This window comes from Eublepharis macularius, chromosome 6 (genome assembly GCF_028583425.1).
Source record: "Eublepharis macularius isolate TG4126 chromosome 6, MPM_Emac_v1.0, whole genome shotgun sequence".
NCBI lineage: Eukaryota > Metazoa > Chordata > Lepidosauria > Squamata > Eublepharidae > Eublepharis > Eublepharis macularius.
The window spans coordinates 24,761,186-24,777,070 of record NC_072795.1 but is presented as its reverse complement, the minus strand read 5'-3'; the positions used below and the strand labels follow the sequence as shown (position 1 = coordinate 24,777,070).

Sequence of the window (15,885 nt, the reverse complement as noted above, 5' to 3'; positions counted from 1 at the left end):
ACAACTCACTCCCCCCCCCACACACACACCCAGTGACCCCTGCCCCATGCCCAGAATATGGCAAAATACCATCAAGATCCATAGCCAAACTGGGGGAAATTGCTTCCTGACCCAAAAGTGGTGATCAGCATTACCCTGGGCATGTAAGAATGGGCCACAAGACCTAAGCACTGATATAACCCTTCCTGCCCTCCCTCTCATGATCTGCCTAGGTTCACAGAATAAGCATTGCTGTCAGGTGGCCATCTAGCCTCTTCTTAAAACCCTCCAATGAAGGAGAGCCCACCATCTCCTGTTCCACTGAGGGACCGCTCTAACTGTCAGGAAGTTCTTCCTAACATTTAGCCGAAAATCCTTTTAATTTCAACCTGTTGGTTCTGGTCTGACCTTCTGAAACTGTCTTACAGTCCCATGCTCCTTTATATTGCTGTTAGGCTCAAGTGTAGCTGATGAGGCATTTTTTTCGATTTGACATATTTTGGCCCTAACTTTTGATCAGACCAAACTAAAAAATGGCGAACAAAAAATTAAAATCCACAATACCAATAAAATAAAGGTGGTAACAGTTTGAATGGCCAAAAGTACCCCCCACCTTTCAACCAAAAGTTTCTGGCGTGACAGCCAAATAAAATGTTAAAGTAATACAATGAACCACCATTGAAACTTTGGCAATTAAGCCCGTTCTCACTCTTCCTCTGTGGAAGCCCCACTTTATGAACAGCCTGCCTGAGGAAGTCCAGAAAGCTTCCACTCTTCTGGCTTTCTGCAAACTATGCAAAACTGAATTATTCATGAGGGCTTTCTATCCAGATTAGAGGGCTGTTTCATAAGCAATAGCTCAAAGCGATACCTTGGCAAGTGACAGGGACTGTAGACTAGGCTATTGAGTACTGTCTGCTGACCTAGATATGCTCCTACTGGGAAGTTCAATGTTGCTAAAGATGTCATGTTAATTACTTAAGTTTTAACTCAGAAAGGTTTCATCTATGTGTTCAGTGTTATGCTAGTTTTCAAATTTGTGGCTACCTCTGTATTTGTTTTCATTGAATGTCCCAACCGTTGATCATATTGTATTTTTGTTCTGTGGATGTCCAGCCTATTGATTACATTGTATTCACTTGCCTTACATAATCCACCTTGGATCTCAGTGAGAAAGGTGGACTACAAATAAAAAATTGTAATAATTTTAAAAAATAACAGCTCTTCCTTTGGTGGCAACAGATCTACCAAGGCAGTGTCAGGATTACTTAGAGCCAAGCTACAAGTGACGCCTGACACAGGTTGGACACTTGTCAGCTTCCCTCAAGTTTTGATGGGAAATGGAGGTGTCCTGGTCTTGCAGCTGTAATGGAGAGCCAAGCTGTAAAACCAGGATGCCTACATTTCCCATCAAAACTTGAGGGAAGCTGATAAGTGTCCAACCTGTGTCAGGCGTCACTTTTAGCTTGGCTCTTAGTTACTCTTCCAGCTGGAAAGTTCCCCACCCCCGAACCTATTTTAAAAAACCCTCATTCTCCAGTTCCCCAAGGAAGAGCCATTCAGTTTATTGGTGCTGATATATTATCGATGGAAAATATTTAAAAATGTGTTAAATTTTGTTTTAAAAAGGAAACGAAATAGAGGATAGTGTATGCAGAGTAAATCAGTCCTTTCAAGAAAACATTCTGCTCTCTGTTTTACCCTTGCTGGCAGCTACCATTTCTTTTGCATCCACCCATGAATTAACAGTGGGGGCTGTTTTATCCTGCCAGTGGGAATGTCTATTACATTCAGAAGCCATAGACGTCATCAGCCGAACAGTGAGCATTCACCAAATGCAACCATGCTGGGACTTCACAGTTATGCCCATAAAGCTATTGATTGAATGAGCAAAAACTCATCTTGCCTATGCAGAGAGAGGAAAGGAGATCACAAACTGCTTTTACCATAAGAACAGTGAAGAAAAATTCCAACTGAAATGGTATCATAACAAAATGGAACAGGCAGAACAAATGTGTATCAGCCTGAACTCCTTGGAGATAAAAATGTGAGAGAGAACTCACAGTAAGACCAATTAAAAATCACAGCTTAACAGAAATCACAGACAGATAGAATTTTTCTCCATGTTAAACAGAAGAAAAAAGGGGACTGGGAGAGATGTTGTTCCTGGTAGATAGCAGGGCAAAAGCTCTGTCTGATTTATATTACAGGGACTTGTCTGTAGACTAAGTTAGACACAGCAACATCATAGGCTGTGCCAAATAGGGTTGCCACAGGCAAGCTGGCATACTAGCAGCTGGCAGAATTTGTTTTAAAAAAACATCCTCACCAAATGTGTGACATCACTGTGGATGGTAGCTACTCCCCCCATCACAGCCCCGCCCAGTCTCCAACTGGTTGCCAGGCCAGATCTGGCAGCCCTAACACCAAAAGACACTGGGATAAAGCAACAATTGGCACTCTCATCCAAGGGCTGGTGTGGTGTAGTGGCTACAGCATTGGACTAGGATCTGGGAGACCCAGGCTTGAATCCCAATTCTGCCATGGAAGACTGCAGGGCGACTTTGGGCCAGTAATTATCTTGCAGCCTAACCTACTTCACAGGGTGGTTGTTGAGAAGACAAAATGTAGGAGGGGAGAACAACATTGTAAGCTGCCTTGGATGCCCATTGAGAAGAGAGTGGGGTATATGTTCTTAAATAAATATATAAAATAAACCCATAAACTGGGGTAGAACAAAGCTGAATCCCACAATTCTGTGTCACTACATTTAGTTCAAATCTACTGAGTTAAAGGAGAAAATTTGAAAACTCCTCTCGTGTCAAAGGGCAGCCTGTTTGAACAATTCCCAGAACTTGATTCCATCTACATCACCATTTTCACTTCATGCCAGGTTCATGGAGAAAACAGAAGCTTTTGACAGACGTATAAAAGTCTTGTTCCCATTTAAAACTCTCCTATGGCTTGCGCTCTGTCCCACTGATAGATTTCACATGTCTCTAAAATACTGACATTCAGTCTGAGGTGGAAGGTGCATAAGGCAGATATTGCTCCTCAGAGGAAAGGCAGAAAATAGACAGCTGCTGCAGTTCTACACGTTTGCTTAGGAATAAACTCTATTAAGTTTAATGGGGGATATACATAAATATGCTTAGGACTGCGCTTTAGGTGACTTCCCCACTGGCCGATAGAACAGCTGTCACTCCTGGCATGAGCCATGTACCAGTTTAGATCTTTCCACCCTTTCCTCTTCTCTATTCCTTCAACCAGGAAAATGCATTTGTCATCTGCAATGTAAAAAGACCCTTCTCTCAGGCCCTTAGCTTGATACAGAACAGTCAACCATAGGATGTGCAAGAATCTCCAGCTTCAGTGGCATTTAGGGAGACCTGCTGGCCGAATCTGTTTAGAAAGAACTTTCCTGAGTGCTGATGTTGTTTTTGCAGCTGGATGTTGAGCAGTTCATTTTATTATGAATAGTTACGTCCAGGTTTTGTATTCTTTGGGTGTACTTTTTTGGGTGAAGAGAGGGACTGTGTTTTAATGTTATATGATTTGTAAGTCACCTGGAACAGAAATGTACAAAGAAGGTATTGTTTTTTTATACACACACACACACATACATATATCTGTATATACACATATGTGTATATATAGATATAGGTATACACACACACACACACATACTGAGTACATTCAGCACAACTCCCAGCCCTCAGGGAAAGGGACATAGTAACATCTGGATAAAGAGACACTAGCTTTTTATGGACAGAAAATATTGCTACTCAACAGGTAAGGATTGCTCTTCCCTAAAAAGGAGATGTTTATTTAATTTTTTGTAGTCCTCTTTTCTCACTGAGACTCAAGGCAGATTACACAGTGTAAATCAATGCAATCAATAGGTTGAGACATATAATAAGCAATGTAATCTGAAACAAAGTATTAGACATATGTTATACATTGCAGAAAATGGTATTACTTAAGTAGAAAATGATGTGGTGTAATAGAGTAATTATGCAGTGCTGGGGAGAAAGGTGAAGTATAAATGAATAAATAAATTCCCAGCAAGGATGACCAATGTGGCGGATCAGGCCTCCATCAGCTGGTGGACCCCGCTCTGCCTTCCCCTCCATTGCCTACCCTGGAACCTGAAGAGGCCGTCTCACTGCACTGCCTCAGGGTATTGCTGCCACCACTGTCCCTGTCTCGGGCTGGTTAGGCAGGACAGCCTCCTAACCTCCCTCTGGCATCACTAGAAATCTGTCTCTGGGCTTCCTAGGAATCTTTGGGGCTCCCCTGGAGAGGTGGCAACTATCTGGCTCATCACTTTTCCCCTTCCATGAGATTCCCTGACCCCTCTCCTCTCCTAGCATTTCCAAGTGGTTGGGGAACCTTGTGGCACAGAGGGACTTCACTCCTTCATCAAAGGATTCATTTAAACTCACTGGCACCTCAGAAGTGAATGGAAGACATAAAAATAACATTGACCAAAATGCTTCATCTCTCTCCCTCTTCTCAGCTCATGCCCTATCTAGGTGGTATGTAGGGCAGGCACTTTACTTCATTACTTGGGGTTAGGCTGGACCAACATTTCCCTTCAGAGTCGTCTCCCCCACTCTCCAGCTCCGACTGACTCCCAACTCACAGTTTTCCCTCCAGAACTGGCCCCTCCCTCCTACAGCCTTCTGGGGCTGATTTCCTCATCCCCTTAATGGATTTCCTGTCCTCTCTAGGGAGTTGCCTTCACATTACTGGTTAGGAACAGGAGGGGGGGGTTGAGGAGGAGATTAGGCCTACCTAAAGTTTGATAGTCTCCTCCCATCCATCCCATATACACACAGAGTTCCCAGGTGCCTGCCAGTGGTGGGCAAACTCCTGGGGATTTGCCCCCTCATCCACTGATTGCTGGGCAATCAACAGGAGGGGACAAGCTCCCAGAGCTTGCCTGCCACCAGCAGGCACCTCAGGAGAGCACGCCATGCGCACGCGCTCCTCACCATTGTGGAGATGTCACTTCCATAAGTGATGTAATTGTGCCGCCTGCGGGAGCGTTTCTGTGCTTCGTCTGGGGCCGATTTGGGCCTCAAACTGGCAGAATCAGCTCCGTGTGTGAAGCATGGAAGCGCTTGCATGGCCGGCACTTACAGAAGTGACGTCGCCACACAGACGGCATGCGAAGAGTTGAACTGGCCTGGGAGAAGGTAAGTGCCAAGTCCCAAACGTGCCAAGTCCCAAAGCGGGAGAATAGAGGGACTTGGAAACCCTACACACACAAGATGGCGTTTCTCCACAACCAACATTTCTCTCTGGCAGAAACGCTTTATCAGCTGCACCCCAAACAGAAATTGAGCAAGTCGGGTTTGTTTCCTGTTGCCACATATCCCTACGGTAAAAAGCTTAATATAAGGTTTTCTCATTACATAGCAGAAGAGCTTTGGCATTAAAAAAAAAAGTAACTTGACAACCCTAATTCCCACTAAAGCATTCCAGAATAAGCCATGTTGAGTGCCAGTGATAGAGCAGAGGTTTCTTACCATTTCATATTAGCAAACACATACGCACAACTACTTCTGTTCCCACAAAAAATTCTCCGAGTTGGCAATGCTTGAATGAGAACATGGCAGGTGATCTGGAACTGATCTGTCAGAGGAAATGACGCTTTGCTCACTCTATTAATGCTCAGAAACAAGACCTCTTGGGGTTTATTTCTTCCCTCACTGCTCAGCTGAAGAGGCTTTCTTCACAAAACCCAAGTAACAATGCAGCTGGAAGATGAAGCTGACATGGGAAGGGATCGGCACCTCCTTGACCTTGCTTTGTCTAGGGCTGCCGCTCAGCAAAGGATGCAAGCCACGTTCCCTTCGTTTCCTGCCAAGATACAGCATGCTATATCTGGAGGCCGTCAGCTCCCATTAGCAGGCCAGCTCACAGAGGGGAAAAGGGCAATTCGAGGAAGGGAAGCTATTGCGATGGCAATCATCTCAATTAGACCCAATTTAAACCACAGGCCTGACATGCTGCAGTAATTAGAGATCAAAAGTTATGTTTGTCCTGCTCGTGTTCATCTTCTTTCTTGTCTCTCTTACAGAGGTGTAGGTTAACATCTGAGGTCTTCTCGCTATGTCGTTTCATCTGTGATATGGATGTAGAAAGGGCCAGATCAAAGGACAAACATCTCTCTTCCTGCACAGTGGTACAGCTGGGTAATTTTAGACTCTGGCCTTAATGGTCTTATGTGGTCCCCCTTTTAGATTATAATGGATGCTTCAAATATAAAGCAACAGATATGGTTTGCGGAGCCTCCTGCTGAGCCCGTGACTCAGAGGCTCAGACTTCTGCCCCAAAGTCCGGCTGTGCCAGCACTTCCACTGCAGGCAAACGCTCGTAGTCATTGACTCCTGGGGATATGTTCCAAATGCTTGAGCTTTGCCATAACATGGCAACGCCTTATCTGTGCAATAATTACCTGTTGTGCACCCATGCTGCACAACAGGGTAGGGTCTGAAGATAAATGAGGCAGCAGGCTTGCAAAGGCAAGCTCGTCTAGGTCTGGTCAATGAATAGATGGGAGACTGTTAGGAACTCTACATACCTGGTGTGGCAGAACAGCCCCACAGACTCACAGGTACTGCTCTGTCGTGCCCTCTGAGGTGTCTGAGCAACAGGGGCAGTTTGAGTTTCTGCCCGGCAATGCACCACTCTCCCAGAGGTTCTCTCTCCCTTACCAACTCCCTTTTTTACCCTCTCAGCTTCCCTTCCTTGTGCTGTCTTTCTAAGACCCCACCTTGTGCCTGTGTTTCTCACTACCCAGTGACTAGTTACCATGGGGATAGCTTACTGCACTTGTGCATTACTGGGTGATTGGCAACTTGCCAACTGGTGCCCGTTTTAAATACTAGGTTTGAATGGTGGTCTATGTGGTACAGAGAACAACTACCAGCATTAAATGATAAAGCATTTGTTAAAAATAAAATGTTCATGTGCATAGTCTTAGTACACCAAAAGATTAAGGAAGGAATCTAAAAGAAAGGTGGTGGCAGAAAGTGCCATCAAGTTGTAGCTGACTTAATGGTGACCTCTGGTGGGATTTTCAAGGCAAGAGATTAACAGAGGTAGTTTATCATTGCCTGCCTCTGCATAGCTGACCCTTGTCTTTCTTGGTGGACTCCCATCCAATTACTAACCTAGATTAGGTTTGCCTGGGCTCTCCAGGTCAGAGCAAAATATGAGACAATGTGCCATTAGGTATGCATATATGTGTGGGACAGGGCTCATTTCGAGGGGGAACGCACAGGAACGCAGTTCCGGCAGTTCCCCAAAGAGGTCACATGTCAGCTGGCCCCGCCCACCTGACTCTCGGCCATTTTGGGCCCGTTTTGACCTGGATTGGGGCCAAAACGGCCCGGATCAGGCCCTTGACGGGTGGTGGATCACTCTCCTGTTCAGCAGCGGCCCAGTCCTGATCATTTTGGGCCCCTTTTCATCCATTGCCATTTTGAGCCCAATTTCAGCCCTGAATGTTCAGAATTAGGTCCAAAGCAGCCAGGACAGGTGATGTCAGGGGGAGTGGCATATGCAAATCAGTTATGCTAATGACACATTTCCAGTGACGGCAAGGGGCGTGGCATATGCTAATGAGTTTTGCTAATGAGTTTTGCTAATGAGTTCCTCCAGCTCTTTTTCTACGAAATGACCCCTGGTGTGGGAGAGGTACCATCAAATTGCAGATGACTTATGGTGACCCCTTATGGGGTTTTCAAGGCAAGAGACATTCAGAGACAGTTTGTCATTGCCATCATCTGTATAGAAAGGCATAAATATGCAATTTCCCTCAATTTGTACATGCCCTAGTTGATCTTATTCTAAGGCAGCCTCTTTAACTTAGAAGTTAGAATGTTCTAAAAGCTTCCCATTACCTTGGTGTCTTTGTTCAGGCAGGCAGCCCTCCACATGGCAATGGCAGCCTTCCATAGAAACCCAGGTATGAAGCTCCTTTCCTCTAGATGGAATCAGCCAAAAAGACCCCTCTCCCTCTATGCTTAGGAATTTTATTATCTCTGTTGCCCTACCCCTATGGGTCAAAGAAGCCATTCCTGAACATTTCAGAAAGACACATTCTACCCTCTTAATTCTCCCAGGTGTCTGTCCCCTTCTAAATAGTCAACTTCTAGCTGGTAGGTTTTAGCTAACTATTTCAATGCCTCTGGCCAGGGAAGCCATTAGTATTTCTAAAGTATTGCTAGGTGAGGCTAGAAAGAAATTAAATTCCCGCCCCCCTCTTGCTGAACGAGAGAGAGAAAAAACTTTTACAAACTTGGTGAAGGCTCTGTACAGCCAGACCACCAAAGTACACCATATTTCTCCACACCTGTACTCCAGCAAATAAGAGGTGAGACAGAAATGTAATAGCAGCAAACATTGCCAAATTGGTCCAGCTCCATAAAGTAAGATAACTGGGGCAATAGAGGAGTGGAGCCTATCAAATCTTCCCTGGGAAAAGAAGTGGTCCTACTTAATTCCCTTCCTCACTGTAACCCACCCACCCCAGGTTGCCAGCCTTCAGGTGTGGGCTGGAGATCTCCCAGAATTACAACTGATCTCCAGGCCATAAATATCAGTCGTCCTGGAGAAAATGGCTGATTTGGAGGGTGGACTCTAGCACAACACCCCACTGAGGTCCCTCCCCTCCTCAAGCCCCACCCCCTCTAGGCCCCACCCCCAAAATTTCCAAGAATTTCCTAACCTGGAGCTGTTAACCCTACCCACCCCATGCCACATGACATTTTGTCTACATAGATCTCCTCTGTGTAGCCTTTTGCGGGGTTCAAAGGGGATGTGGGGAGCAATCCAGTTAAAGAAAAGATCCAACCCAGTAATGAGAAGTCAAAAATAAAAGGGCTAGATTTAAAGCAGTACAGTAATTTGACTTTTCTTAATTCTGATTCTTCCCACTGTACTCTGAGCTGGGACTACAACAGATCCTAAGTCAGATATTTGAGCTGCACTGGCACGCCTTCATTTGTGTCCCCTTCTTGAATGTGTATTTTTTTAAAAAGGTGAAAGACTCTACTCTGAAACCATCCAGTAATTTCATGGATACATGGATCCAGGTAGGAAGATAAAGTTCCTGTCAACTCAGTCCTCAGCATCAGCCCTCAAGCCATTTGGGCAAATTCTAACTACAGCCAACCCTAGAAAATGGCTGGCTGAGAGAGACGGAGTAATTTGGAAAGTGGGCTGGCTGTCCTACTTTTTTTAAAGAAACAAACACTGCCTTGCTGCTCCCTCCTTCAGTCTCAGGTGTTTCCTTCTGTCACCCTTCAGCCTCCCTCCCCTGAGCCCTGTTATCTATAGGGATTATTGGCCAAGCGCCACCACCTGTTATTGAGTCCCCCCCCCCCCGGGAAATCTTCTGAAAAGGCTGCAAGAAACGTTTCTTCTAGGAGAACTGTGATTTGTGGCTAAACACTGGATTTTCTTAGGTGTATAGGAAGTAATGCTTTCTGCTTTAGCTCATATACTTTACATTAGAAATCAATGTGGTGTGGTAGTTAGCTGTCAGAATGAGGATACCTGGGTTCAACCTTCCCCTCATCCGTGTAGCTTGGTGGGTGACCTTCACCAGTCAAACTCTTATCAACCTAACTTACTTTACTGGACTGTTGTGAGGATAAATAATGGAGGAGGAGGAGAACCATGCATTTTTAGTGGACTCCTTGGAAGAAGGTTAGGATAAAAATGAGTTAGAGTACTAAAAGTAACACAGCAGTGCTACTTGGAATTGTTGCGACTGCAGGTTCCCTGTTCCCTAATATTACGTTGATTCAGAGAAAGAGTGACTTGGTTCCCCCAAACTGCAAGGTTTGTGGATCTTTCCTGAATCCGTGTCCCCACAACGCCTCTTCCCGCTCTGAGAAAGTTTATTCCCAGGGTCACCGGACCCTGGGGTTGCCAGCTCCAAGCAGGGAAATTCCTGGAGATCTGGGGGGTGAAACCTGGAGAAACCTGGAGAAAGTGGGGTTTGGGAAAAGGACCTTGTCATGGCATAGTTCCATAGAATCCACACCACAAAGTAGCCATTATCTCCAGATGAACTGATCTCTGTGGCCTGGAGACCAGTTGTAATTCTGGGAGATCTCCAGCCACTACCGGGAGGCTGGCAACCCTACTGGACCCACATGGACTAAAAACCACAAGGGTTTGGACAAAAGGCTGTGGGGGTGATAGAAGGAAGTAAAATCACTCCTTTTTCTGTCAGCAAAGCTACACTGACAGAAGAGGCAGGGTTTTGTCCCCTTCCCCACTGCAGCCTCCCAACCTGTGCTAGTCCTCATGGGTTCCACAACTCAAGAAACGGACCTTCCTGGAGTCAGAAAGGACTGCTGCTGTGGGGAAGTCTGTGGCTAATTCTGTGTTCTTTTCCAGATAACTTAAATATCTTCAACAAGACTGAATTATTCCTTTGCTCAATTTTCATTTTTAAAGAAGGGAAGTTCATAATTGTCAGTAAAATAGCAGCAGACAGTAGATGATTTCTAGAAAGTAGGGTGCCAACGGGCCTGAATTTTATAGGCTAGGCCAAAATTTTACCCTCTTGGCTGATGGCCAGAACAAGAAGAGGCAAAGCCAGGAACATTTCCATCACTCGGTCTGCTCTGAGACCCATTACTGAGTGCCTGCAACTACAACAGCATCACTGCTTTTCAATTCCGTGGGTTATAAAAGCTTCCTCTGAGGATAGTTCCTGCTTTTAGAGCAAATGGCACCCGTGGGCCCTCTGAGTCGAACATTCAGGCCAGATGGACCCCCTCCGTTTTTACAGCACTGCTCTGTTAGCATTTATCTGCCATTCTGTGCTGTGTTGCAGTCTTAGCTCAGAGGCACACTTTTTTTTTTCCAGGCCGTTCCACTCCTGTGGCTTTTGCAACCCTCTAAAAACAGATGGATGCCGTTTTTCTTTCTCATGTAAGGTACAACCGAAAGCAGCCATTTATTTTCATCAGCGCAATTCCTGGACTCTTATTGGGTGTGTTTAGATTACAAACTACCATCACCTGCTCTTTTCTCAGACTGAAGGCCAAGCTACAAGTGACGAGTAACACAGGTTGGACACTTGTCAGCTTCCCTCAAGTTTTGATGGGAAATGTAGGCATCCTGGTCTTGCAGCCTGGCTCTCCAACTGCTGTCCAATGGACTTTTCAACTGTCACTTGTCCAACATTCCGCCAAAACTTGAAGGAAGCTGACAAGTGTCCAACCTGTGCCATTCGTCATTTGTAGTTTGGCCCTCAGTGTCTCAGTTTACTTGGGTTAAAAACTTGCCTAGAAATTGTACCTTTAACCTGGCATCTGTTCCCCATAACCTCAGATCTATGTATAATCCTGCCTAGATGCATATCCCCTTCATATCCCCCCCCCGACTGTCAGATGTGAGGTTTCTGGTCATGAGGGTCTTTCTGGTGACTGCCCCTTGGCTTTGGAATGTCTTCCTTCTTTCTCTGTGCCTAACATTTTCAGGTATTAGGCAAAATGTTTCAGCTTTCCTTGGACTGATTTATGCTGTACTTTGGTAACCTCTGTTTGCTTTTTCTTGCTTTGTATTGCCATTACAGATGGTGTTGGCTTAAGTTACCTTTAGCTGTTGTTCTATCTACAGTTTTATTGTGGTGTGAGTTTGTTAACACTGATGTTAATATTGGATTTATATGATTATGTTTACTGTTTAGGGGGTAACATTTGTTTAGGGTTAAATTTATTGTTTGATTAGGTTGGATTCATAGCAACCCCTCCCCCCCCCCCGAAGAAAGGAAGCTCTTCAAAAAAATGCAAAGTACAGAAGGGTGCAAAAATAAGGTGTGTAAATATCACATAAGCCATCCAGAGCCCACAAGCTCAATGTACTGGATTCTAGCATTCTCCATGTGCAACAAAATACTATACTAATCGTTGTAGACCACAAGTTAGTAAGCTTTCTAGGTCATATACATATTTGACAAAAGGATGGGTGAACGGATCCATTGACAGAGAAATATTTGTAAGTTTCCCAACAAGTTCTCATTGATCTGCTGTTTCCCCTGTGAGTGGAAAGATGTGACCTTTTATAAGGTGAAATTTCAAAAGCATTAAAAAAAACCAAAACCTTCCACTTAACTTGTAAACAAACTCACCAGAAAAAGTTCTTGCATTTTCATAAAATCGTGAATAGTCAATCTGCTTTCAAGTTGTTCCACACTTCTCGCTGCACCTGTATCGTCAGTCTGGTTCAGAGGTTGATCCTCGGTGGTAACCATGGCTTTTCTTAGCGCAAAAGCCATGTTTGTTGCTAAGGTTTAGTTGGCTTTTCTATACATCAATGAGTCTCCAAGTATCATTCCCCAAATCTTTCTTGGTGCAACAGCTTACCCCAATTTATGGGGTAAAGTCTCTGGAAGGTCCAAAAGGATTACAAGGGGAAAACAAAAAGAAGATCTAACTGTAAGTTTCAATCAGAATCTTTAATTCTTATTTTGCCCTGACTGAACTTGGACCACCACGTGCAAAGTGGAGAACGTAAGTGACTGACAGTAATAGTAAACAAATAGAATCAAGCAAATTGATAATAATTTATAGTTTGTTCCTGTAAATGTAATAGAATCTATTCACCCAGAGAAAATCAATTTCGCTTACCTTGTCACTATTAACTTGGTATTTATTCTGATTAAAATTCTATTATCTTTTCAGAATGCTCTTGATTAGTTCCAACTTTTTTTTCCAGCTACAAAGTTTACACTGTGGGTATTTATGGGGCTGTTCAGAGAGCTGACTTTCCTTAGAGCTTGCAAATGTTTCTTAGCAACGTGACACAACACTTACTAAGCTGTGCTCCCTCCCTCTCCTGTCCAGTGGTCAAAATAAAGAATGGATTGAGCTAGGGAGAATCTTACAAAGCAAGCCAGGAAAGGCAGAGACATGGCAAATTAAAGAAGCCGATCCTTCAAGGAAAGCAGTTCCCGCACAAGGGAGTAGCTTACATTTTGCATGGATATGCACACACAACCACAAAAGGTACACTGACTGCTAACGGAATACTCATGAACTTTTGATCTGCAAAGTTGTTGAATGGCATTTCTGCAAATCAGAGAGCAGCTCAGTAACCCTGTGCGAGTACAAAATTTTTAGACTTGCTAAGTAGTCAAACAGCAAAGGAAGAGCTAGGTTTGTTACATTTTTTGCCCCAGGGATGAGCCAAAGACTTACAGTGCTGTCTAGGTTTACCAACCCCAAAGTGGGGCCTGGAGTTCTCCCAGAATCACAAGTGATCTGCAGATTCCAGAGATCTAATCCCGCAGAGGAAATGACAACTCAATGGGATCACATCCCCACTGAGCTTGTCCTGCAAACTCCCCCAGGTACCACCCCCAAACCTGCAGGAATTTCCCAAGCTGAAGTTGGCAACCCCAGTGCCAGTGGTTAATGAATCAGAATTGTAGTCAATCTTTGCTTAGCTGCTACACCACTGTTAAAAAAGACAGAGCAATGATAGCTCTTCCATGTTTTCCCAGGAGCTTGATTTTCTTGGGACTGATTCAGGTACATCCCCAGGAAAGCTCCTTTACAACGATAATTGGATTGTCTCTTGCTCCTGTTTCTAGCATGGTGTTCCCACGTATGAAACAGGGGGGGGGGGGTCAAGCAGGACATAGGATGATATAGTTTCCTATCCTTGATGGAAAATAGAGGATATCAGAGGATGGTTAGAACAGGGACAATTGAATACAGTGCTCTACTCTACCTAACAGATTACTAGCACTACAGAATTCAGCTTGTCTGGGCTATGCGTGCCCTGGGCTTTTCATCTATTGCAGCTGTAGGAATTCATCTGGACTCTCATTCATCAAATTTCGTGATGCTCAGCTGGCTGAACATGGATTTCAGCACTGGGCCGAGCATTTTCAATGGGAAGGAATGGGAGTTTAAAACATCATAAAAATAGGACATTTCCACTGCCAACTGCCAGGTCTTTAAACCAAGAATCACTCCCTCCTGCCTGCTCACCGGAGATCCAGGAGAGACCACGGTGGTTTGTATCACCCTTTTCTATCTCAATTGTCCCAAAATGTACTGCTTTCGGAACTGTAGTTTAACATGAGCATTAAGAAATGTAATGACGCTTCTCAAGATAAAACTTTGATCAATTTTAAAACCCAAAATTCATATTAGAAAGGGAAAAAAATAACAGTACCAACAAGATAGATATCAAACAATTTTTTTTCATAATTAGCTTCCTAAATTTCTGGTTGTTTAGGACATTAGAACGAAGCTTTGAGAGGAGCAGATACGCTTTCCAAAAATTAAGTTACTGCTGTGGGTTAGGACAGAAGATTACTTGTGTTGTGACCTCTTCCTATAGATCTCCGTGCCTCTTTATGCTGAATAGTGGTGGAAACCCATGATCACACTGAAGAACCCTGGCCACAGCCAATATATCCATACTTATAGGTGAAAATTAAACTAGAGAGCAAAGACAGTGACTGACATCTGGAGTAAATCAGCAAAAAACAGGGTTGATAAGTAGCAAGCATTTTGAGGTTCCTCTTCCACCAGCTATTTAATCAAAATGTAAAAGTGGAGAGGAACAAAAAAGAGAGGGGATCTAATTGCTCAGCTTAGGGGAATCTCTTGTTCCCTTTTATCTTAGTGAAGTTACATAATCAGCACTCACTTGACCAAAGCTGCAGTCCAACGTGAACTTGGGAGCAAGGCTCATTGAAGTCAAAGGGATATCCTTTTGAGTAAGCGTGGACGGGCTCAGGTTGCACTTGCACTTGGCCACATGAACAAAAGAGCCTGAACAATAGGCATTAGAAGGTTTTCTTGTGCCCCCTATCTAATAAGTACTTTAAGAGGATCTTCCTAGCCAATGGATGGAACCAATATCCTAAGGCTGGCGGGATCTCTGTTGCTGGAGGTCTTTGAGCAGAGGTTGGCGTGTCATTCATTGGAGGTCTCTAGCTTTGGATTTCCTGCATTGAGCAGGGTGTTGGACTGGATATTCTATAAGGGCCTTTACAGTTCAATGATTCAAACTAGCAGGATGCAACAGCTCATCAGTCTCTGAGGGCTACATCCAGAGTTTAAAAGAATGCCCTGATCCCATCTTGCACAACACCCCAGGAATCCAAATTTATACTCAAATCACAGGGTCCCTTCATCACACTTGCCCTGATTAAGATTACCTTTAAAGGCCAATTCTTCTTCAGAAGTCTAGAGCGGGGATCAATGTCTGGCCTGCCGCAGAGAGCAATCCAAGGCTTTGTGGAAGTTCAGAAAATAAATAAAGCCATAGCACCACAAATCAAAGCGTTACACACAAAGCAAAGACTACTTAGGTCAGGATAAACATCCTACCCCGCCCCCCCCACACACACCATCAATTTCAGTCAATGCAAAAAGGGGAAGGGACTTCCGGTTTGGGATTCATGGAGGTCTAACGCAGCTCCATTTGTGGAGCTGACCGGATTGCCGTTTTAACCGGCCGGAGGGGTGAAAATAACCCGCGGCCGACTGCTCTCAGGCGGGGAGCAGGCAAAGAACGCTCAAGACCCTAGGGTGAGTTAGATCTCGGACGAGGGGGGGCTCTACACAAGGAGTCTCCCCCCCGATCCTTGAGGTCCCACCTTGCGACGGGTCGGCTATAATCTCTGCGGCAATTTTGGGGCCAATTCGGCTGGCATAAGACCTACATACCCAAGCTTCGATCGGGGAGGGAAGTCGAGAGGAGAATTTAAGATCGAAACAGCGATTACAACCCGAGAAAGCTGGAGAGAAGGTAAAGATCGCTATCTCTTGAAACGGGACAGATTGACAAAAACAGAGAGGAAAGAAAGTAGACTTTTAAACTGCAACAGACTAGCGAAAAGGAGGTGAA

At 44.6% G+C, this 15,885-nt stretch overlaps 1 protein-coding gene across 1 annotated transcript in view; it reads right to left on the bottom strand.

The window, feature by feature from the left end:
- Window positions 1-12,727, bottom strand: part of WDR49 (WD repeat domain 49) — a 176,056-nt gene extending 163,329 nt beyond the window's left edge. Inside the window, exons 1-2 of the mRNA XM_054983530.1 lie at window positions 12,645-12,727; window positions 12,146-12,402 (exon numbers count right to left, since the gene is read on the bottom strand). Coding sequence (XP_054839505.1) covers window positions 12,146-12,292 — 147 coding nt within the window. The 5' untranslated portion in view covers window positions 12,293-12,402; window positions 12,645-12,727. The remainder of the gene's footprint in view (window positions 1-12,145; window positions 12,403-12,644) is intronic.
- Between the last annotated feature and the right edge of the window lie 3,158 nt (window positions 12,728-15,885).